Source organism: Vigna umbellata, chromosome 1 (assembly GCF_029865625.1).
Source record: "Vigna umbellata cultivar VRB3 chromosome 1, Vumbellata_1.0, whole genome shotgun sequence".
In the NCBI taxonomy this organism is placed as follows: domain Eukaryota; kingdom Viridiplantae; phylum Streptophyta; class Magnoliopsida; order Fabales; family Fabaceae; genus Vigna; species Vigna umbellata.
The window spans coordinates 71,086,370-71,111,107 of record NC_142165.1 but is presented as its reverse complement, the minus strand read 5'-3'; the positions used below and the strand labels follow the sequence as shown (position 1 = coordinate 71,111,107).

At 34.2% G+C, this 24,738-nt stretch overlaps 2 protein-coding genes and 1 non-coding gene across 3 annotated transcripts; 1 reads left to right on the top strand and 2 right to left on the bottom strand.

Moving 5' to 3' along the window:
• The first annotated feature begins 6,436 nt into the window (after positions 1-6,436).
• On the top strand, positions 6,437-12,762 carry EMB3108 (DEA(D/H)-box RNA helicase family protein). Its single transcript, XM_047303539.2, has 8 exons — positions 6,437-6,827; positions 7,089-7,376; positions 7,461-7,574; positions 7,674-8,110; positions 9,164-9,491; positions 11,594-11,746; positions 11,983-12,034; positions 12,193-12,762. The coding sequence occupies exons 1-8, from the start codon at positions 6,516-6,518 to the stop codon at positions 12,243-12,245; spliced, it is 1,737 nt and encodes a 578-aa protein (XP_047159495.2). The 5' UTR covers positions 6,437-6,515; the 3' UTR covers positions 12,246-12,762.
• Positions 12,763-13,707: 945 nt separating this feature from the next.
• Positions 13,708-13,780, bottom strand: TRNAR-ACG (transfer RNA arginine (anticodon ACG)). Its single transcript has one exon. It is a non-coding gene; the product is annotated as a tRNA-Arg (tRNA).
• Positions 13,781-23,418: 9,638 nt separating this feature from the next.
• On the bottom strand, positions 23,419-24,336 carry LOC148206198 (gibberellin-regulated protein 8-like). The gene is made up of 4 exons (XM_088113038.1): positions 24,203-24,336; positions 24,022-24,075; positions 23,897-23,936; positions 23,419-23,731 (listed from the first exon to the last, which is right to left on the bottom strand). Exons 1-4 carry the CDS (start codon positions 24,293-24,295, stop codon positions 23,547-23,549), a joined length of 372 nt encoding a protein of 123 aa, XP_087969164.1. The 5' UTR covers positions 24,296-24,336; the 3' UTR covers positions 23,419-23,546.
• Between the last annotated feature and the right edge of the window lie 402 nt (positions 24,337-24,738).

Sequence of the window (24,738 nt, the reverse complement as noted above, 5' to 3'; positions counted from 1 at the left end):
GACACCATTCCCTGCCTGTCATGGTGAATGATGCTCTTGAATGGCTTCGTCATTTAAAGGGGATTGTCATACTTGTATGCACGAACTTAGATTTTGTTGTGTATGATCGCATAGTAGCGGTGAGATAAATGCTTTAAAAAATGTTACTTTCCGCCATAATTTATTATTTCATACAAACAGGGAGTGAAATCCTTATTAATGTGAAGTAAGATCATGATCAGCTATATATGAGCCTTGTAAGATGCAGCTATACATTAGCTTTTTTTAGAAATTAAAATTGTGAATATCGATCTAGAATGACAGGTAGGTATCATTTGCTAGAGAAATAATCTAGTTGTTTGTAATAGCAGCCCAGTAGGCCCATTATTTGGAGAGTGTATGACATAAGGAATAGGAGGGTGAGAGAATGATGAGCTGACACGAGCGTGTGTTGTGCACGAGATTTTCTTATATTAGGGATGGTGAAGAGAGAGAGGGTATCGTTGGTTACTGGAAGTTTGTTATGGGCAGGAGGGAGCAATACTCTTTTGGAGCTACGCTCTGTGGACAAAATCTGATTTCTGTATTTTTCTTTCGTTTGCCATTCAATAATATTGGGATTTATTCCTTCCTGTGTGAATTGTTGTTTCTACTATAACTATTCTTTCGATTTCCAACATTTTGGTCTGACTTGCCGGATTCTTAGGGGTGAATGCCACCTAAATCGAAGAACCAAATAGAAGCAAAAGTGAATGTGTTGGAGGGCGATGTGGCCAGCCTTAGCTGACGCTTGAAGCGATTCAAGCACAACATGCGGTTGATCATGTAAAAGCTAGATGCCTTGAATGAATAACGAAGAAAAAAAACACGATTCTCTATCGTTACAGAGGCCCGTGGCGAAGGGGGTGTTTTTGAGCAACTCTCTGAAATTAAACAGGAAGGGTGTGTGGATGAATATACTCAACGATTTGAATGTCTTACTATAGAGGTAAAACGTATTCCTGATGAGCAATATTTTGAGTATTTCTTGTATGGACTGAAAGAGAAGATTGGGGCACATGTTTGTAGCCTTCGTTCGATGGTTCCTCTATGGCAGGCAAAGTTGTTGAACCTAGCTCGTGTTATTGAAAGAGAAATTGCTAGATCCGGTTCCTTTAGTGGATTTGAGGCCCAGTGGAAATAGAAGGAATGGGGATTCGGGCTGGATTCATGTGGGTCGTGGAAAGGATCAGTTCAATGAGAAGGGCTGAATAAAGGACGTTTTGGGTTTAAGTCCAAGGAGGATAAGACAAATGAGCCTAATAAAAAGAATTTAAGTACGATGGACCGAGGAATTAAACACATATCCCTGCCGAAATTAAATGAACGCAAGAAGAAAGGATTATGCTACAAATGTGGGGGTAAATATCATCCTCTTCACTAGTGTCTTGACAAACAATTGAAGGTCATGTTGTTGGAAGACAATGAAGCTGCGGATGACAATGGAGATTTTTAAAAGGTTGAATTAAGTGACCTAAGAGATTGGATGGTGCGTGTAGTATGTTGCTGTTGGGGAATTTGATTTACAATCATCATGATAGTCTTCAACAAGATAGCCTTCAAACCATGAAACTAAGAGGGAGTTTTAAAGGGATCCCAGCCCTTATATTGGTTGAAAGTGGTGCAACTCGTAATTTTGTTTCTAAGAGATTGATTTATAAGGTGGGATGGAGGTTAAGGAGACAAATGAAATGAAGATTAAGTTAGGGGATAGGCATAAAGCGACAGCAAACAGGGTATGCAAATCCCTAGATCTGAAATTAGAAGAAGCTGATTTTTCCATCGATGCCTTTTTATTTGATGTTGAAGATATTGATTTGATATTGGGGATGCCATGATTATCCACATATGGAATTACAATTGTTGATTGAAAAAACCATGAGATGGATATTTGTTTGCATGGAACCGTGGTTACAATTAAGAACAATGACAACAAATAAACTCGAAATGTATCTTTTTTCGATGTAATAACTCAATCTTGGGAGGTGGTAGAAGATTTCTATTTTGCAACAGAGGTTCGTCCTCGAGCTCATGTAGACAAAGACAACAAATATTTTAAACCCATCATAATGTCAGGAGTTAAAAAGTAGATTTGGAAAGTGATTAATGATCCTCGGGGTTACTTGGTAAGACAAAATTGTTTAGAAAATAAATCATCTATAAACAATTGAGGTTTTGAAATTTAACAAAAAAATATTCAACAAAATATTACTTATAAGAAACAAAGTCTTAGATAAAAGAGCGTTTAAAAGAACAGAAAACATAAACATATTTCTAAGTGATCATAAAAAAGAATACCTAAACTATACGTTAACAAACATGTACTCAATAGGATCATATGGAAATCTACTTAATCAAGATCAAAAGTGTCTAGGCATTGATCTACAAAAAGAACAAAGTAGTTACAGCGTTTTCCGTAAAAATCTATATCGTTTGAAATGATGTTTAAAGAGAGTGTCTGATTAATTAGGAAAATCCTACATGAGCTTAATATGACATTGTGCTTATAATATCTATTCATGAAGTATTGAAATGGAGAAGTGTCTGAATGAACCTTGTAAATATAAGTTGAAAGATCTCTTACAAAGAAGAAACGTGTTTTACAGTAGGCATAGCCTAATAAATATTAGTTTTGAACAATAGGACATGGTCCCAAACTTGTTACAAATGAAAAATGTCCAATCAAAGATATCATTTAAAAAAGATGTGCAAAACATTATGACAAGTTCTCAAGCTCTGAAATTAAAATATTTATTCTTAAGAAGAGATAAAATGTTAAAACCTGATACTCTATATTCAATTTGTTAAAAAATGGACTTTAAGCCTAACTCAATCTCACAAAATCGGCTTGTAAGATGAGGTTTACACCCACTTATATATTATAAATTGGTCTTATATCTAGTCGATGTGGACTTCCAACACCCCCCTCACGCCGAGGTATAAACATCATCTCGAGTGTGAGACTAGACATTAATGGGTGGGGGTGGTCTGATAATGGCCCGATGGCGGGTGAAACATCATGTCCAACAAACAACAAATATCGCTAGGATAGACTGTAATCATAGCTCTGATACCATGTTAAGAAGTGGACTTATGATGACATTAAATGCCAAAGACAGAGTAGGAAGAGACTCAAACAACCTGCTCTGATACCAACTTGAGAAGTGGACTTTAAGTCTAACTCAACCCCACAAAATCGGCTTGTAAGATGAGGTTTGCACCTACTTATATATTATAAATTGACCTTATCTCTAGTCGATGTGGGACTTCCAACACAATCAGTGTCATAAAAGAAAGTGTTTTATAAAGAAACATCATCAAAAGCGTGCTAAAAACTATATCTCAAGATTGCTTTTCATTTACAAGCGTCTAACGCTTAACACAGTTTGTCAATATTTTAAAGTTGTACTTAAACATCAAGACTTATTGTTGACAAGCCAAATGATAAAGTGTTTTGAACAAGAAATGATAAATAACGTCTATAGACGTTCAAAACATTGAATGTTCATTAGTGCATGGACTGTAAAGTAATGGTTTGCGTGTATACTTTGTCCTTGTTATTTGTGTACAACTGGATTACACAAAGGATTAATCAAAACACTTGCACACATTAGATAAATACATTGAGAGAAATAAAAGAACCTTTTGAGAATGTTTCCCTTGAAAACTTATACTTTGACAAGTCGTACAAGCTATTCTTCAAATATATTAAAGCATTATACATCTGCAGAAAAGACCTAAGTCAAATCAAGCTACCAAAGCATGCTATGAAGCCTATATGAAATCAACTTTGTTCAACGGTCATCCCTCAAGAAAGGTTATATAAAGAAGATCAACTAAAAAGAAAAATAGGTTGATTAGAGAAAAGAAGAAGAATTGTTGTTGAAGTTGAAAATAAGAAGAAGAAAGAAGTTGTGGGAATAAAAGAGAGAAAAAGAGAAAGAGAGATAAAATATGCACAAGAAAGACCATCAAATATTAGTTCTACTCCATCTTAATGCTTATATCGTCTAATGATCTTCAACCTACAAAAGATGATGAAAGCAAACTCAAACAAGATAAAATATGAAGAGAAAGCTATCATCACATCTAGTCTTCTATTAAATCTTGAAGCCTTTAATGTTTGATGCTTCCAAAATGAAAGGAAAGAGAAAGAAGAAAAGAGAAAGAAGAAAAGAGAAAGAAAAGAAGAGAAGAAGAAAGAGAAAATCTCATGAGCTATATATTTGGTGTAAGTTCTGAAGAGAACTAAAATACTTGTAACTAGGAGTCAGTAATACTCAACTAGGAAGCGTATCAGGTAGATACCGGGATTGTCTAGGATGTCAAGAGTGACTATAATACTCAACCAGGAGTGACTTATACTCGAAACCAAGAGTGGTGTAAGAATACTCAGTTCAGACAATTGTCTAGGGATAGATCCTGGAGAAGCTAAACTCGAACTAGTTGTGTTGACTAGGGGATCATGAGTGTTATAAGAATACTTGCAACAAGGAGTGGGTTAAACTCGTGTAATATTTTATAAGATTAGTGGAACCTCTTAAGAGTTTATAAAAGAGAATTAGATGTAACTTAGATTGAGTGAACCCGTATAAAACTTGTTTTCCATTATTCTTCCTTAAAAGCTTTTACAAAGTCTTTTAAAATGTCATAGTCTAAATAAATTCTTATTTACTCATCTTATGAAACCAACATCTAAACAAAACACACATCTGCATACTCTTATCACAAATTATTAGACATTGCTCTGTGAAAATATTTTGAAAATACTATTTACCCCCTCTAGTGTTTTCCTGTGTTGTTTAGTACCTCCTACGAGGAATAAAGAGCACATTATTACTTTGCTGGAAGGACAAGGCCCATTGAATGTGAGGCTATATATATATCCTCATCACCGTAAAGATGAGATAGAAAAACAAGTGAGGGAGATATTGCAGTCATGAATTATCAAGCCCAATCATAGTGCTTTTTCTAGCCCAATCCTTTTAGTTAAAAAGAAAGATAATTCATGAAGGTTATGTATGGACTATAGAGTTTTGAACAAAGTTACAATGCCAGATAAATTCATAATCCTTGTTATTGATGAACTATTAGTTGAAATGCATGCAGTTAAATATTTCTCTAAGTTGGACCTGAAAGTTGGTTATCACCAAGTGAGAGTTAAGGCTAGTGATATACATAAGACTGCTTTCAGAACCCATGAAGGTTACTATGAGTCTGGTCATGCCCTTTAGTCTTATAAATGTATCTTCAACTTTTCAAGCATTAATTAATGACGTATTTTGCCTATATTAAGGAAGTATGTTCTAGTATTTTTTTTAATGACATTCTTATCTACATCAAAGATTGGGAGACCCATGTGCAATGCTTAACTAAGGTGTCAGAGGTGTTGTTAGATAAAAAATTAGTAGCCAACAATGTTATTTTGCTCCAGTTGTGATTGAGTACTATGGATCGTGATTATCAAATTCGCGAGTTAACTTAATCACGACTTTCATGATCAACAACTAATTTAAAATGAATCCCTAATTTATATGAAAAAACTCTAATTTTTGGTCAATGAACCCTGATTTTGCTCCATACATCTTAAATGAAAACAATGCCTAATTCTGAAAACAAATGTTTTTAATTACATTTTTCTATTTTTTATGTTCAAAATAAAAAAATCTACGTCATGACCTACATCACAATTACATTCTGCCACGTCATTTAGAAAAACAATACTATCATGTCATGTTAATGTATTTTTAAACACTTTTTAGCTAATTCAATGGTAAAGATCTGGTAAAGATCTAATTGATTGAAGTTTTTACAAATAAATCCAATTAAAAAAATAAAATAAGTGAAAGATTAATTTGAGATTAAAAAAAAATCTTCAAAATGATTAAACCATTAAAATAAAATTCAATTCAAATAAAAAGATTATTTTCTCTTGTACTCGTTAAACTCTTATTATGATTAGAATGATAAAAAAAATCACAAAATGATAAAAAGAATTTTATTATAGTTTTACGATTTTTGTATGAAATGCAACACATTATCTATTTATTTATATTTTATTTTAAAAATCTATAAATTATTTTTTAAATATTTATAAGTATTCATAAATATCTACAAATTTTAAAAAATCCAAATATACGTCCTAACTGTCTGTTGGCATTCTAATTATATTAATATTTTAATTTTAAAAAAAAAACAGCACAATTAAATATTCATAAGAAATATATAATGTGGTCGTTGGGTCAAGTTGGTAGACTTTGAGGTTCCGGATCCAATCTTGTATTTTTAAAGAATGATTAATTTGGAAGAAAAATGAATTAAAAAGAACAAACTATTCTTTATGCATTGACAACAAAAAAAGGAAAAACTCATAATACGATGTAACTAAAACCCTAAACCCTAAATTGCATTATGATGTTATGTGATTGTTTGTCTCCTTGAAACAAAGGAGAGTTAAAAAAGAAAAAGATAACTTTTGAGTGAAGAAGGAAGTTCCAATGAATGTCACTCGTTCTGCTTTGGTGCTTCATCTCCAAAACCCACCAATTCGCTACCAGTTCTTCTCCCACTTCCTCAAACCAACCTTCCCTTCCGTATTCAAACCTCGTCCCTTCTCTCTAATCACTCCACGCCAAACACATGCTACACCCTTTGTTAATGCTGTTGCATCAGCTTCATCATCACAAGCTTCCAATGGCAGAGACACTTTCTTTGCAGAAGAAAACGTTTCCTGGACTTCACTTGGTCTCTCTGATACCATTTCTAGAGCACTCTCTGATATTGGCCTCAACAGACCCTCTCTCGTTCAGGTCCCTTCTCCTCTTTTCCTCTCGCTGGTAGCTTATTTTTGTTTTCTTTTTTCTATATGGACAAAATTCAAAAGCAATTATTTGGGCGTTTTTGTCACTGTCATCCAACCAAGTTCACAGTAAAAATGTTGGCTTAGGTTACTGAGACGAAATTTCGATTCTGATCGGAGAGAACACTAAAATCCCAACTCTATGTTTTGTTCTTTTTATTTATTGGGACGCTGGGGCTTATGATGTTTTACATCATTGATTTGTGTTCAGGCTTCTTCAGTACCGTCTGTGATGTCAGGGAAGGATGTTGTTATTGCCGCGGAGACTGGGAGTGGTAAAACATACAGTTACCTAGTTCCTCTTATTGATAAGCTAAGGGATGCCCAGGAACATTCTCTACATGCTATGTCTGATCAGGAAGTGACCCCGACACAGAAAGTTCTGCTCATCCTTTGTCCGAATGTGCAACTTTGTGAGCAGGTAGTTAAGATGGCCAGCAGTCTACGTAGGGATGATGGTGACGCCATAGTCAGTGTGGCTGCCATTTGTGGTAGGCAGGTAATGATTGAGCAATATTTACGGTCATATGGAATTTGTGTATGCTTTTCTTAAATTTTTAATAATAAGAATTATTTTGACCAGGGATGGCCAATTCGGGAACCTGATGTCATTGTGACAACACCTGCTGCCCTTCTGAATTATGTTGACCTTGATAGAACCCGCCGTATGCAATTTATGCGTGGTGTTAAATATGTGGTATGTTTCAGATCTCATGCATGTTACGGTAAAAGATATATGAATTAAACTATGACTCTTCTTACATGTATGATTATTACTTGTATTTCTAACTGTCAGGTGTTTGATGAAGCCGATATGCTTCTATGTGGGAGCTTCCAGAATAAAGTAATCCGTTTGATAAATTTGCTCCGCTTTGATGAAAAGGTCTTGTCTCGATCAAAAAAATCAGTAGCAGAGTTTTCAGCGAAAGATGAATCTTCCTTGTCATCAGAAGCTGCTTTTGAAGGTGAAGAGGAACTTCAAACTGAAGCCACCTTAGAAGAGGATGACACTGATAAAGAAGATGATATTGTTGATATTAATAATGAAGACACATCTGTTAAACAAAGAGACTGGAGGAGAGTGAGAAAAACTTATGAGCGTAGTAAACAGTATGTTTTTGTTGCTGCAACACTTCCAGTGAATGGAAAGAAGACAGCTGGAGGGATATTGAAACATATGTTTCCTGATGCTGAGTGGATTTGTGGAAACTATCTTCATTGCCACAATCCGAGGTTTTTTTTGTGTTATTTTCAATCACGGCATCTCATTTTTTGACATTGTTACTCAGCTGCTCCTGGTGAAACAATGACATGTATTTTTCAAGAATTAGAGTAGGAAAATGATTAAATGTCTTAATGATGATTCCGTTGATTTTGAACTGGAGATGAGATGACAGGAATGTATGCGGAGAAAAGTATAACTTAAAGACAACTATAATCAGAAATGGCAGGACTATTTTAATAAATATAGTTTACTGCCTATTGGAATATTTGGATGAATTCCTTAGAGGTATGATTATTGGTGTACCTTCACATATAGTTTGAGTTTACTTCAATTGAATATTAGCAGACAGTGAAGAATTATTTCAGACATATTAGCTTGTATAAACATGCAAGACAAATGGCTTTATTATTTTATAGCAAGAGCCTTTTGGTCTTGAATCATGAATGAGGCACTTTACCACTTTACTTTTGGGTAAAAGTCTATATTTGTTATGAATAAAAAATTAATAATACAATTGTGAAAGCATTGATGCCTTACCAAATACTAATTCTTCAAATGTTTAAGTTATTAGACTGAGGCCAATAAGTTGTTTTATATTTCTATCAAGTATTAGTGTATGGCTGGAAGATTGAAATGACTCCACTTAAGTGACTGAGAAATATTTAGTTGTAAAAGGGTTACAGGAAAATGTAGTACTAGCTAGGCCCTTAGACTAAAACGGGTGTGCAACTTAGGTTGTCGTCCCTGCCAACCTTTTGTTGAATTGTCTATTTTCCCCATTTCTAAATTCTTTATTTGGATTAGTTTCTCGTCTATGAAACAGAATTGAAAGGATGTCATTCTAATTAGCATTTGAGAGATTATGAAATCATTCACTTATCCTCCTTGGTAGGGCATAATATATGGCTTCTCGAACACAAGATTTTTGGCCATTCTTTGTTGTAAAACATATGAACTATATGCTCTGCATCTTTTTGAACTCGTGTTATTTTGAGATCCAACTAATCCTTTGGCCATGTTTTCTTTTTTAAATTTGATGTTATTTTTTTTTCAATTTTCAGATTGGAGCAAAAATGGATAGAAGTTACCGTTGATACTCAAGTGGATGAACTCATAAAGGCAGTGAATCACAGTTTCAGATCTGAAGATTTGGTTAATGCTGGTGGCATTCACAGAACAATGGTCTTTGCAAATACTGTTGAGGCTGTCGAAGCTGTGGCAAAGATATTACTCCGATCTGGAATTGAATGTTCACGCTATCATAAGAATTGCACATTGGAGGAGCGAGCACAGACCTTAGTTGATTTTCATGATAAAGGTGGTGTTCTTGTATGTACTGATGCTGCTGCTCGAGGTGTTGATATTCCAAATGTTTTACATGTTATTCAGGTATAGTTCACCTTTTACTCTAGTATAGTAGTTTCATGGTTCAATTATTTTATTCTGATAACAAAAACTGTTTATCCTAGGTTTCAAATCAAGCAAAATAAAAGAAGATTTCATTAGATATTAACTACGAAATGTTGATCAAATGAAGGTGTTACTACTATACATGTTAGAAATTGGAAAGACTATGCACTAAAACATTAGAATTCCAAAGTTTTTAATCCCATTAATGCTGCACCATTTCCACGGGTGATAATTTGTTTTAAAGATCAATTATCTGTCGTGTTAAGATTCACTTACAAGTTGCTAGGTATGGGTCTTGACTCTCACATTGGAAGTATGAGGTTCAAGTGTGGGTTCTATGAAGCCCAAATATGGATATGGACACGAATACGACACGGACACAGAGATACGGCTAAATTGAAAAAATATACGGGATACGGCATTTATATACATATTAGTTTCAAATTGTCAACTAACACAAAAACGAATCTAATTTATCTTTCTAATATCCAAAAAGAAAAAAGTAGTGATCATATAAGATTTGTTCCTTACTTTTATAATCATAATAAAAACTTATGTAATAAGTTTACAAGTTGGGTTTTTTAGAAAATCATTGGATTTGTGGTTATTAACATTGTGTTAGAGTCATGTCAAAATCATGTCAAAGAAAAAAAAATATCTTTCAAATTGGACATTACCAATACATGTGTTAGATGAGTATCGTACGCATGTTGGTGTCTGATACGTGTTAGACACTGGGCATGCCATTTATGAGGCATGTCCGAGCTTCATATGTGGGGTTTGGCTTTTTTATGGTATGAGTGGTGTCATAGTTATGCAGCATGTCTCAGCTGCAAAATGAACAATGTTGTGATGCCAGCATGGCTGTGCTTGTTGGGACTAGTCAAAAGGTTAGCTAGCACACAGTCAGCCCAGGGGGGCTCTGGGGCCGAGTTCTGGTGGGAGGTTAGGATCCAATTGTATATGGAACCCGGGTTCCACATTAGAAGTGTGGGATTCTAGTTTGGGGTCTATAAGACTTGGGCTCTCCAATTGCTATGGCTAGCTTGGTGGTGGGTTCACCTAAGATTCTTATCAAATTGCTTCATTAAATAACACCAACAAATATCTATTTTTTGAGAAATAAAATTGTTAGAAAGCATCTCCTAGTTAGGGAAATATCTCATATTTAGAGTTGTATTTCTATGCTAATTCACAATATCTTTAGAATATGATTTGGTTTTATTGTGATTTGAATGTTAGTTGACAAGGGTTTCCTTGTTTCATATAATTAGACAACGTTACTAGTATTAGTCTGTATATAAATTCATCTGCCGAGGACCTTAATTCCTCAATCAATTCACGTATTCTGTCTCAAATAAATTATACATGAGCATAAACAACCTATTCAAGTGGACCTCCAATATCTTCTGATTTATGAGACTATGATAGAGGTATAAGTTCTATAAGATTATACGGGAAATTGTAATTCTGTATACTAGTAATTTAATGGTTTAGTTGATTGTCATCTTCCAATATTGATTAATTACTCTGAGAAGGAACATATTGTGATCAAATCGATTGAAGCATGATGACAGAGTGAGAAGATGTGAACATGACACACTAAAGGCAGTAACAGAGTTAATGGATCTATTTTAGGCCTTAAAAGTCAAACTCCTTTAGGGAGCAAAAAAGTGTTGGCCACATCAAATAAGAGGACTTGTTGGGAAATTTCTGAGTTTTGACTTTTGGTTTGGAACGAATGCAGTCTGGGGATAAAGTGGTATTTTATACCACTAAAGTGCTTTTAATTAAATTCTTACAACTAATCAAGTATGGCCTGAAAAGTTGAATTATCTTCCCTACTCGATTTCTTCAGTCACTTATTTGGGTTACTTTATTTATTATGGGACTCTGAACTGAAATCATTACACTACCATGCACGTATCTGTCTCTTTTATTTCCATCTTATGAACTCTAATTCTGCTATTATGACACTGCTTTTTACTGTATTGCTGTTTTATTGTGTTTTATTATCATATAGAGATGTGTTTTATTATCATATAGAGATGTTCATTTGCAATGTGGTTCATGCATTTCAGGCAGATTTTGCTACTTCTGCTGTAGACTTTTTGCATAGGGTTGGTCGTACAGCTAGAGCTGGTCAAATTGGACTTGTTACTAGCATGTACACCGAATCCAATAGGGAACTTGTCGATGCAGTTCGTTGGGCAGAGAAACGTGGTCAACCTGTGGTAAATTTTAATATTCATTGGCCTTACACATGCAATGGAAAGAATACCAATTGTGGTTGTTCCAAGAAAAATAATTTTGTAATTGTAAAATTGGGTCTTGAGGATTACAGTTGATGCTGGTCATGTATGATGCCGGAGTTAACTAAGGACATTTAACATCTTCACACATTATTTAAACACTATAAATCATTGATGAATTCAAATACTTGTGAGTAATAGTTGCCAATTTACCACAGGAAACTGCATTTAGCCGGAAAAGAAGCTTCCGCAACAAGCTCAAGAAGAGGGGTAAACTTTTAACACTTAGTACTACAAAGTTTTAAAAGAAACATTCTATATGAATATGTATACCCTAAATATTGATGATCAGCGAATATGTTTAAGTTTATGAGTAACAGAAAATGCCTTTGAATCTCGTCCCAATTGTCATCTTGTATTTGTAACAGGTACTAACAAAGTCACAGATTCAACAACTGTTAAAGAGAGGGCACTGGCATGAGGATACTAGAATGCACTAAGTATGTAAAACAGCATCCTCCAATGACAAGGTGAAGAACATTATGGGCCTCTGCATTTAAAAGGTATTAGTTGTTGCATCTAAATGGCTCACAGTATATGACACTCATTTAACGCATCCTGCCATTTCTTAAGGATCATGTAATTTCCATGAAGCCGACTTCCATATCAGAGTTAGAATTAATGCAGACAACTATTTTTGTAATGAGCAGTGTCTTATCCAAACTTAGTTTCTGGAATGGCATTTTCCCATCATCTTTTAAGGTATCTTAAGTATGGAAAATATCAATAGTGTGTCTGCATGTGTCCAAGTTCCTAGCAAAGTTCATGATTGTGGGAAACGTTTACAGGAGCTGTTGGTTTACCTTCGTTCCTATAATTTTTTTTTCATGTAAATTATGAGCGATTGTATTGCTCTCTTATTTTTTCCTCAGTACTTATAACTGTAGCTTAAAGATTCCAAGCAGCGAGACCTATCAAATACCACAGATTTGTTTACATGTATACATTGTTGATGGGTACATTTTAATAGACTCGGTTAATTTTTGTGTGGCACAATTCAAATTATCATATCTCTATGTTTTCGAGAGTTGAAGTTTGTATGTTTTAGAAATTGAAGTCTGAGTGGTAAATATAATAATACTTTTGATACAAAAGTAGTTTCACATTATGTCCATGTCATTTTTGGATATTAAATTGTATGGGTAAGGTAATTCATTATTTGTGTTGTATAGAAAGCGAGGAATGTTTCTAAACTTGGTAATCCTTTCACTATCTTTTACATTAAAATTCTTTTTATACTTCCTAAAGGTATGATGAAAAATGTAACTCATTTTATGATTTTCTTTCTTATACGTAGATATTTCATTTTAATAACATTTTATTCCTATAAATCAAGATTAAATTTGGAAGTTATAACTATACAATATGTCCTACAGTTACACGAATTTATAATTTAGTTAATAAAATATATTCATCTCAACAAATATTAATGATTTTGTAATTATAAAAAACTTCAATATTTCATATTTGTAGGACTGCTCATATTTGTATGGGTGTTTGAAAATTACTTTCTATGTAAACTTTAATGTGGATGGTAACACCAAAGGGTGTATTAGTTTTGTTGAATGTGTAGATATTTTTAGAAGTAGAGTTGAATGTATGAGAAGTTTCTCTTCTTATGTTGAAATTAATATTACTCTAAACGTTGAACTTATGGATGCTGTTATTAGAGGTTGAACTTCATTATGGTTGGAAAATAACTTAATGTTGATTATTTAGATTCAAAGGTTTCCCATATCTTTTATGAAGACAAAAAAATGTACTAACAAATGACCAGTTTGAATGTAAAGTTTAAATGAAAATTGATCAAAAACTTTTCTCACATGTCTTACGATTTTATAGATTGCAGCTTATAAAATGATGAAAACAACAATTTTTAAAATCGACTCCACTGGGGATCGAACCCAGAATCTCTGGTTCCGTAGACCAGCGCCTTATCCATTGGGCCATGGAGTCTTGTTTGATATAAGATTTATAACTAAGGTTTTATGAACAAGTATTTTTTAAGGTTACCCTTCATATAGGTTGATATGTTAGCATTTTTCTTATCAATAAAAGAATTGGGCAATGGATGCATACATATTTATGAACATGTCGTAACTTTTCTTAATAATTGACTGCTTTTTAAGTTTTCCCCCTACTACTTTACATTTATCAATTAACTTAAGATATTATTCACTTTATATCTGTATATTTTCAATTAATTATCAATTTTCAACTAACCTATAGATTAGTTTTTATCAAAGATGCTTTTAAGAGTATACTTCCTCCTTCTCAATTCATTTTCAATTTTAAGATTAATTCACACGGGTCAATAACATCTAATAAATGTAAATTTGAATTATTCTTTATTTAATAGCATATGTCCTAATGATTAGTAATAATAACTTGAAATGTTTACTTATCTCAACTAATTCCAATAATAATAGTTGTGAACTACTATTTGTCATCAACTTATTGTCTGCATTTACTTTTATATTTTTTTATGTAATCAATTTGGACCCATCGACCTTATTTAAAATATAATTAATTCTTTGTACTCTTTGTATTTCATATTTCATAAATAAAAAGCAGTCATTACTCTCTTAGATAAATTAATGAATAAAATGAATTAAGAGATATAATTAACAAAAAATAAATTTTGAAAAATCTTCAATTTTAACCTATATTGAATGACTGATTACACAGGTATATAATAAAAATAAGATCACATTTTTTAAGAAAGAAATTATTACTCGTGCATGTCATTGGAAATATGATTTCTGTTGCTGTATAGGGTTGATTAAATCAATAACATTAAATGCTATTTTCAGACTCAAATATAGTCAATGACGAATTAATACTTCACCCGTTCATTTCTTTAATGTCACTTAAGTTTTTGTACCTAAAACCTAAAAAATACTACTTTTACTTTGTAACATTTGGCTTTAAGGTTTGATCAAACAGAATAAAAGCATTGATTTTTATAATTTATAATAATATTTTTATTATTTAGATAAAACATCACTGAAAATAATGCATTTTCTATTTGTATAATATAGTGTCAGCTTTTTATTTTTCTACAAAATATATATCTCCCTTTCTTACGATATATTTTTTTTCTTTCCATCAAACATCTATAAAATAGAGTTGTCTTCGTCCTAATGAAAATAATTATTTTAGTTCTGTTTAAGATTAAAAAATAAAAGTACAATTAGTTAAAAATACCCATTATATATTATAGAACTTTACAAACAACAAATAAGTAGAAATATTTTTTTTTGAAAAAATAGAGAGAATATAGCATTCTTTTTATTTTAAGTTTATTTTGTATATAACTCATGCGTGAATCCATTTCTTTTACCTCTTGTTTTCTATAAGTTTTCTTTTATAATTTTAGAAAACATGTACATGCTTCGTAGTTTACATTTTTTTTAAATTTAAATCTAACTCTATTACTCATGTTTTTTAATATCGAATCATGTTATGTGGATGGTAACGAGATAATGAATACATTTTTCCAGTTGACTTTTTAAATAGAATTTTTAAATAGAGTAAGTTTATTTTATTTTCCAATTCTTTTGATTTTCATATGTTTTTCTTTGTGTAATTGAGAACTTTGATTCTTCTCCATTAACCTTTAGAATATTTGTAATTTGTGTTTTGATTCACTAGTGCATAATTGACCTTTAACGTCACTCAATAGACGTCGGTCCACCAAAACCCCAACGTAAATAATTGATCGGTGGCATAAATGTAAATAATTGAGTGTGGAGACGTCCGTTCTGGAGAGGGACTGACGTCTATAATATTGTAGACGTCCGGCCCCCTCCGGAACAAACGTTCAATAGGCTGACGGAGGGACTTGAAGAGTTGATTGCTTAAGCCTTCTGAACGTCCGTTCTGGAGGGGGCCGGACGTCTACAATATTATAGACGTCCGCCCCCCATCCAGAATGGACGTTCAAAAGGCTGAAGCAATCAACTCTTCAACTCCCCTGTCAGTCTCTTGAACGTCCGTTCTGGAGGGGGCGGACGTATATAATATTGTAGACGTCCGGCTCCCTCCAGAACGGACGTTCAAGAGACTGACGGGGGAGTTGAAGAGTTGATTGCTTCAGCTTGTAGACGTCCAGCCCCCACCAGAACGGACGTTCAAGAGACTGACGGGGGGATTTGAAGAGTTGATTGCTTCAGCTTGTAGACGTCCGACCCCCTCCAGAACAGACGTTCAAGAGACTGACGGGGGGAGTTGAAGAGTTGATTGCTTCAGCTTGTAGACGTCCGGCCCCCTCCAGAATGGACGTTCAAAAGGCTAACGAGTTCAACTACCCTGTCAGCCTCTTGAACGTCCGTTCTGGAGGGGGCCGGACGTCTATAATATTGTCGACGTCCGGCCCCTTCCAGAACGGACGTTCAAAAGGCTGACAGGGGGAGTTGAAGAGTTGATTGCTTCAGCCTTTTGAACGTCCGTTCTGGAGGGGGCCAGACGTCTATAATATTATAGACGTCCGACCCCCTCAAGAACGAATGTTTAAAAGACGTTTAAAAGAAGGACATATATACCAAAACGCGAACCCGCGAGGAGTTACGCGCTTCCGTGAGAGTTCCCTTTGCGCCTTACATTTCCAGGTTGGTTTTTATCTGTTTTGGACCATTTAATCTTACTTTTATTCCAATTAAATTGTTCAGTGATGAAATATCTTTCATTTTGACCGATTAAAAATCGTTTTTGGTGCGTTTTGGTGCAGTTTGTTCCGTGTTCTTGGGCGGCGTTTTTTGGCCTACGTTTTATCGTCGTGCAGTCCTCCATTTCCCTCCATTTTCATTTTGAATCTGCTCTTCAGGTTAGTTTCTTCGTTAATAATTTTTTGATAGCGTTTTGTGTATGCATGTTTTTGACATGTTATTATAATTTTCATTGAGTGACCCTTAGACGTCTGGCAGTGCACAAACAGACGTCCAAACCCCGTAACCCTAAATAACCCGTTCAACCATATAGACGTCCATTCCGACACAAACGGACGTCTATATAGACGTCTGTTGTGTCGGAACGGACGTCTATATAGACGTCCGACCTTGCACAACAGACGTTTGGTTAACGTCACCCACAAAGACGTCAGGTGCATGTCGGACGTCAAAAGGCCAAAATAACAGACGTCTAAAGCCCTTTCTGCACTAGTGATTGTTTTGGAATTAAAATTGTAGGAGTTTAGGTTCATATCAATAGTTTTTTATCCTAATTTTATGTCAATTCTAGACATGAGGATTAATTTACTTAGTTTTGTTTCTCTTATAATATGGAAGTATAGATATAATATCGAGTATATTCTTTCTTCTCATTGTTAATCTATTTACAAGATTACTCTATTCATTATATTTATTAATAAGACACTCCTTTAAATATTACTTTAATATTATTAAAAGTATTTTAAGTGCATTAACTTTTATATCATAATTTGTTTATTAAATATAGGTTTAATAGGTTCGGAGGTCCCTATATTTGCGGGTTCGTTTCAGTTGGGTCCTTCAATTTTTAAAGTGATCAATTGGGTCCCTAATTTGGTAAATGTGATTCAATAATAGGATCTCCGTTAAATGTAGTTAACGTACATTAACTTTGTTATGAAGTAGAAGCTGAGGCATCCAGGTGGCATCCTTCGTGGATTTTTATCATTTTTAGAAATTATTAACCAATGCTTCTCATTAATGTTCTGAAACTGGGAATCACCACCAAGGCAAGAGAAGCAACCAAGAACCCTACGGTGTTCAAGAATTTCCTGGTTTTGGTGACAGATAATGTTTAAGAGAAGCAACCAAGAACCATGAAGTTAACATCGCCGTCGCCACCAGAAAGCTTGTCCAGATCTGGCGCTCTCCGGCCTTCCGCCGCGAGTACTTCCCCTTCGAGCTGGTACGCACCTTCGCCAAGTTCGACGCGAAAGTAACCACCCTCGATTGGAGCCCGGACTCCAAGTACCTCATCGTCGGGTCCAAGGATTTAACCGCGAGAATCTTGTGCTTGAAGAAATTGAATAGTGGTGGAAAGAAAAAACCCTTTTTGCTCCTAGGGCACAGGGATTCGGTTGTAGGTTCGTTCTTCGGTGTCAATTCGAAAACTAGTAGAGTTTGTAAGGCTTATACGATTACTAGGGATTGTTACTTATTTAGCTGGGGTTTTACTTCTGATAGTGGTGGTGAGGCTGAGGGTTCGGAGCCGCCCTCGCCAGGGACGCCGGAGAGGGACGCGGAAAGGAATTTGGAGGTTGTTGAGAATGATGGTGTGAAGAAGAGGAAGAAAATTGATGTTGAGGATGGTGATGAGGGTTACCTGAGTAAGGGAAAGTGGGAGTTATTGAGGAAGGATGGGTTTATGCAGGGATGGGCAAAAGTGACAGCATGTGATTATCATAGGGGTTGTATCAGATGTGGTGTTTGTTGGATTTTCTAATGGTGTGTTTGGGTTGTATCAGATGCCAGATTTTGTGTGCATTCATTTGCTATCTATTTCAAAGGAGAAAATTACCACCGCTGTGTTTAACGAGCTTGGGAACTGGCTGACATTTGGCTGCGCCAAATTGGGGCAGCTGCTGGTGTGGGAGTGGCGTTCTGAGAGCTACATTTTGAAGCAGCAGGGTCATTACTTTGATGTTAACTGTGTGAATGGAAGGGAAAATAAAAATGATAAAAATCCACGAAGGATGCCACCTGGATGCCTCAGCTTCCACTTCATAACAAAGTTAACGTACGTTAACTACATTTAACGGAGATCCTATTATTGAATCACATTTACCAAATTAGGGACCCAATTGATCACTTTAAAAATTGGAGGACCCAACTGAAACGAACCCGCAAATATAGGGACCTCCGAACCTATTAAACCTTAAATATATATTACTATCATATGGATACAATATCTATTAGGTGAAAATCAATAAAGTGACAGCAGTACAAGAAAGTAATTTGGTATTTCAAATTTTATTTCAGCTGTTTAATCAAAACATTTTAAGACGAACTAAATAATCTAAGCATATTTTTCACAGATATACTTTTGAAAGCAATCGAAGCTTATATAAAAATTAGAACATGCTTCAAACAATGGAATGCAAAAATGGGAAGCTACATGTGTATGACATGGGCAACACAATGAGAAATGCTCAAATAATGGAAGGATAATGCGTGAGCAATCAACCAAGGCTTTAGCAATAGAACAACACATGACCTTGATGAACCTGCGACAAAGACCAAAACACATCAATGTGTGTTTTTTCATTGCGAACAAATATTAAACATACAAAAAAAATGCGAGAAAGAGAAAAACAAACCTCTAAACAACAAGGAATGGTTTGTGAGGAGAGATGAGAAAAAGATGCTTTGTGTAATACCTAGAAAAAATATTTAAATGAGATAAAATAGATAATAAATAGTAATATGTATTTAAATTATTATTATTGTATTAAAATATTCTATTAGTGATAGCTTTAACGACAACATATCAAATTTGACGCTGTTGTCGGGGAATACACTTAGTATTTTTAATAATTTGATGAGTAAGAAGCCTCACCATCTTCCACTTGGTGGATTTCAAGCCTAGGTCCATGCAACTCAGCATCTTCACGAGTGAAGATTTCAAAGCGCCAAATCCTAATTAGGATAACTACATGATCATCACGGTCGAGATCGTTCGGTACAGTGTGAGTAAGGTTCTCATCGACTAAGGCAGCTCCGCCAACAACCTCTATTGGAAGACTTTATAGAAGATGAACCTTTCAAAAGATATGGTCATACCATATAACGAACAGATAGTGGGGTTCACCAACGATCGGGTGGACACACGTGACTATGTGGATTTAAGGACCAGGCTAGGAGCTGAGCGTGACACAAAGGAGTTGAGAGTGAGGTACCTGCTGGTGGAGGCAAACACCTCGTACAATGTGTTGATCAAACAACCATGAAGAATGCTACGACGTGATGCCTTTTGACTTGGGTTGAAGAATAATTTAGGCCATGTATTTCGACTAACTAGTATAGGTTTTTTTAAGGCTTGTATTAAGGCCTAGTTAGTGTAGGGTTTTTCCTTGCTTAGTTGTCCAAACCATGTGGAAAATATATGTCACGTGTCATGCTTCCATTGGAGATGATTTAGCTTTAGTAATGGTCATATGACATTCTAGAAATGGAGAGGATTCTCCCTAGTTAGTGGCCACATGTCCTTCCCTCATTAGAGAGGGTTTGTGGACACTTGTCCACTCCTTAGAGGGCCACTTTCTCGACCAAAAGATGCTTAGAAGGGAAGACATGCAAAGTTTTTGTTTTTATGATTTTTAGGAGACACCCTTAGCCTATAAATAAAAGTGTCTCCTCTCATGTATTCACCTTTGATTTAGAGTAATGTTATGTTACCCATTATGAGCCATAATACTCTACTTAGATTAAGATTAGAGCATCCCATGTGGTCCCTCTAGTCACCTTCCTCTACAAGTTGGCCTAACCTCTCTTTGATCCACCAAACACCACAACACCACCATATCACCACCTAAGGTCGTGAGCCTTCTTCCTTCTCCAACCATTGCTTACGCATTCCTTGGCCATTGCCCACCATATTCCACACCAACATCACCTAAGGGACCAAACACCATAACCTCTCTACTAGTTTTGGTCCAACCTAGCTAGAAGTTTGCTACTATAAGAGCATGGCAACAATGTTAGGGTGCCCCCGGTCGAGCTCCATAACATTGTCTCCATATGGTTGTTCGCTTAGTAGGAAGTGGACATTTGGGTCCTTTCTTGGTCGGTCGAGCATAAAAGGTGTTCCTACTTGTAGCAATAAACTACTTCACCAAGTGGGTGGAAGTTGAACCCTTGACAACCATCATGACCCAACAAGTACAAAAGTTCATCTGGAAGCTCATATGTCACTTCGGCCTTTCTTGGACTCATTACTGATAATGGCCAACAATTCATCAAAAATAGGTTAGTCAAGTTCTATAAGAGCTTGGGCATCAAGCATGTAACCAGTTAGTTCTATGGAACACTCTTAGACGAACGATCAAGTTGAAGCGGTAAGTAAAACCATAGTAGTCGAGTTGAATCAGAGGAAGCAAAGAGAGCTTGGGTGGATGAACTGCCAAAGGTATTTTGGGGATACCATTATTCACTGCACGACACAACCTCATGTATGGTATTGACGTCTTTTAACTTCACATATTGTATTGACGTCAATGAAGTACACCTTATAGTGGAGTTAAACACCTTGCAAGCAAAAAGAGAAGTAGTAGTCATGCGTGTTGAAGCTTATAAATGGGTGATCGCTTGAAGATATAACACAAAGGTCAGACTGAGACACTTCAATAAGGGCGACTTGGTATGGAGGAAGACGTGTGAAGTCGCAAGAATCACTGAAGACTTGAAGAATGAAGCTTATCGATTAGACAACCCGAATGGCTCTACCATCTTTATGGATTTCTTTCCAATGTAGCAATATTTGATTCTTTAAAAAATCAGGTCGCTCTAAAACTCAACAATCAAGTTAGTTATGAAAGATTAGAATCATAAAATTGTTGAAAGGCAAAGAGCAATGCGTCTATTTATAGATTTTTCAATACTGATGCAATTTAATCGATTAAACATTTAATGTAATCTGTTAAGATTTTTCTTCAGCTTTAACAGTTTTACATTTGCATAAGATTTAAAAGATTAAAAACACATGCAATCGATTAAACAAAATATACAAGCCACAATATTCAAAATATGACCGTTATTGACAATTATGGCTTTTAAAAAAAGGTTTTCACTTAAAACGCATTTTAATCGATTATGAAAATAATGTAATCGGTTAAGTTTCATATTTATTTTCAAAACACTTCAATGCACTCAGTAATCATGTATTGGCATAACAACGTGTTTTAATCGATTATACAATTAATGCATACAATTAATCAATTATTTCATGCAGATATACAATATTCAAAGTGTTTCAATCAATGATTCATCTTCAATTAATGAATACATATATCAAACAGTTTAAGTACAAACACAAATATAATCAAACAATTGATTTGTCATTTTGTTGTGCAAGAAACAATAAAACATTTTTTTTTCATCATAAAAAACACATTTGTGAAGATATGAATTCAGCTGTAGATAACTCCAAAATAAATACGTATAAAATATAGGCGAAAAAATTTCTACATTAGCATCCTAAAAAGCTATTACATTTCATAAAACCCTGCAAAAAAGTCTATCAGAATAATGACTCGTTAAATAATCAAATTTGTTTTATATAGAAAATAATTAAATAAAAACAAAATAAGTGTGGCACAAGACCAATTTTACTTGTGACACGATGCCAAAATATTTTAATCAAGAGATATATGGAAATTTCTAAACTATAACATTTAGAGTGTTTCTTCTGGTTGTTACTCTTTTATTATTACATTTATTATATTATTAATAAAACTATCTTTTAATATTATTAAAAGTAATTTAAGTCTAAATCATAATTTTTTCTCATTAAATATATATTAGTATCTTATGAATATAACACGGAATAGATAGAAATAGACGGGGTGAAAACCAGTCGGACCTATAGAGTGATAGACCGGACCTTAGATATATAACACTAGTTTTGAATTGAATTTGAAATGTTAATGTAAGTTGAAGATTATTTAATATTAATAGTTGGTTGGAAATTACTCTTCCGTTAGTAAATTGGGAATGGATAATTTTGTAAACTTGATTCTTGAACTTAAAATTATACGTTGGATAACAATGTTGTTAGTAAATACTTTTAGTTCTAATTTTGTTCCTTTAGTAGCATATAGAATAAGAAATGTCTTTTAAATGCTGAGTTGAAAATAAGTAACTCTCTAGGTTGTTATGCTCAATTTGAATAGTATTTATTGATTGTTTTAATTGTTGTATGAAATCTATGTCAATATTTATTAATTCTAATTAAGGTGTCTATTTGAAATGTTTGAGCATAACTCAATTTTATTTTTTTGCATAAACTATCTAACAGATTCCTCCAACCATCCAACGAATTTGAGACGGCGGATCCTCAATCTGCCTAACGGTGTTGAGACAAAAATAAACCAACTTTTAATGTAAGAATTCACTCAGTTATTGGTTTTTAAAACCCATTTATAAATATATATATATAATTAAATCTATTATTAATAACCAAAACTGTACATACAAAATCTATTTTTTTTTTTGTTGTTGTAAAATTAAAATAAAATAATTAAATCATTAAGAAGTTAGTTTCATTACACTCTGAAAGAAATCTATTAATTTAATAATTTTAAGAGATTGACACTCTTGAGACCGACAAAAGTAAATGCTAAGAGTATATTATTATTATTATTATAATAAAATAATTTTGCCAAAATTTTTAATCTTGACAATTTAAGAGACCCAACAAATAAGAAATCGTGGAATAAAATTATATATAAGGACTTAATTTTTTTTAAAGGTAAAAGACTAAAACTTGATAACTTTCGTTTCCCGAATCATGTTCTAATTACTTCCTCTTGCTTTTTAGTACTTTACCTGACTTATAAAAATATCATAAAGGATTGTTTCGTTTGATCCATAAACACACGAGGAAGATCTATATCCATAACTGATAGATTCATTGAGATAATCAAGGAACAGCAGGCAGATAGAAAAAGTAAGTATGAAATACAGAATGCATTATGCAGTGAAAAGTAGAGAAAGGAAACGGAAATGGATGGAAGTGTGTTCTAGGGACACTTAGGTTTGTTTCCATGAGTGATCATGTCTGTGTAACACTTCCCACACACCTCTCTGTTCCCATAAGTGCCTGGAGGAACACAGTTGCACCTTGAACAGCATGTCCCGCAAGCTCTTCCGCAGATCTTTGGCCTCGAATGCAAACTGCATCTCACTCTGCACCTCTCTCCACAATCTTCCAAACACACAACAAATAAATTTTCATTCTTTCTAACAAAATGTTCAATCTTTTTCTTTTTTTTTCACACTTTCACTGCAACAATTTATGGTAACCCTTTTCCGAGTTTTAACTTCTGAGATAAAAGGAAGTGAGAAAAGTAAATAGAGAATTCATACATACCCACAAATGACAAAACCTTTCTGATGGGTCCTTTCACGAGCTGCAGAAAAAGGAAGCCAAGGCAGTGAAAACAGTGATAACAGGCAAAGAGCAAAGTTAAAAAGGTGGCTAAAACGACATGCAACCTCAGAACGGGTGAGATGGCCTTCAAAGTTGACATCAGAAGCAGCTTCCGTAGCCTGCAAATTAAGCTCAAAGACTAGAAAGTTAAGGGAAAAGTTTTCTAATTCTTATGATGGAAAAAATTCTGATCTAAGAGTAAGCATATATGTGTGTATGTTTGGGAGTATATATCTTGAATCTTACGTTTGGCATGTAGAAGAATGGTGCTGCCATGAGCAGCAGCAGCAACAGTAAAGTCTTCCTTTTGTTCTCCATTTTGGAAGCTTTATCTTGCATTAGAAGTGTTGTGAATTTGGTATGAAGAGGATCTTCAAATGTTGAGTGAGATATCTGAAGGGAGAGGCATGTTTTATAGTAGGGTAATTGATGCAATTACACTGACACCCTTTCTTTTGTTATTAATGTCAATTACTTTTGGCAGTCTGCATATCGAAAACCAAAGTTGATTGAATTTAATTCATCCATATATTCAACTCCATAATTTTTACAAACCATTTTCTTCTTCTATTTTTATGTTGCTTATTAATTAATTTTATACTTGACACACCTTACTTATTTAACCGATGAAATGAAAAATAACTCCACCTATTTTTAAAAGTATTCTCCTTTTAATTTATTTGAGCTAACTGTTTGCTATCTTTTTCTAAGATTAATTAATTTTTGTTTTTAATATTTTCATGACATGAAATCAGAAAAGTGTCATCCATTCGAAACCGAAA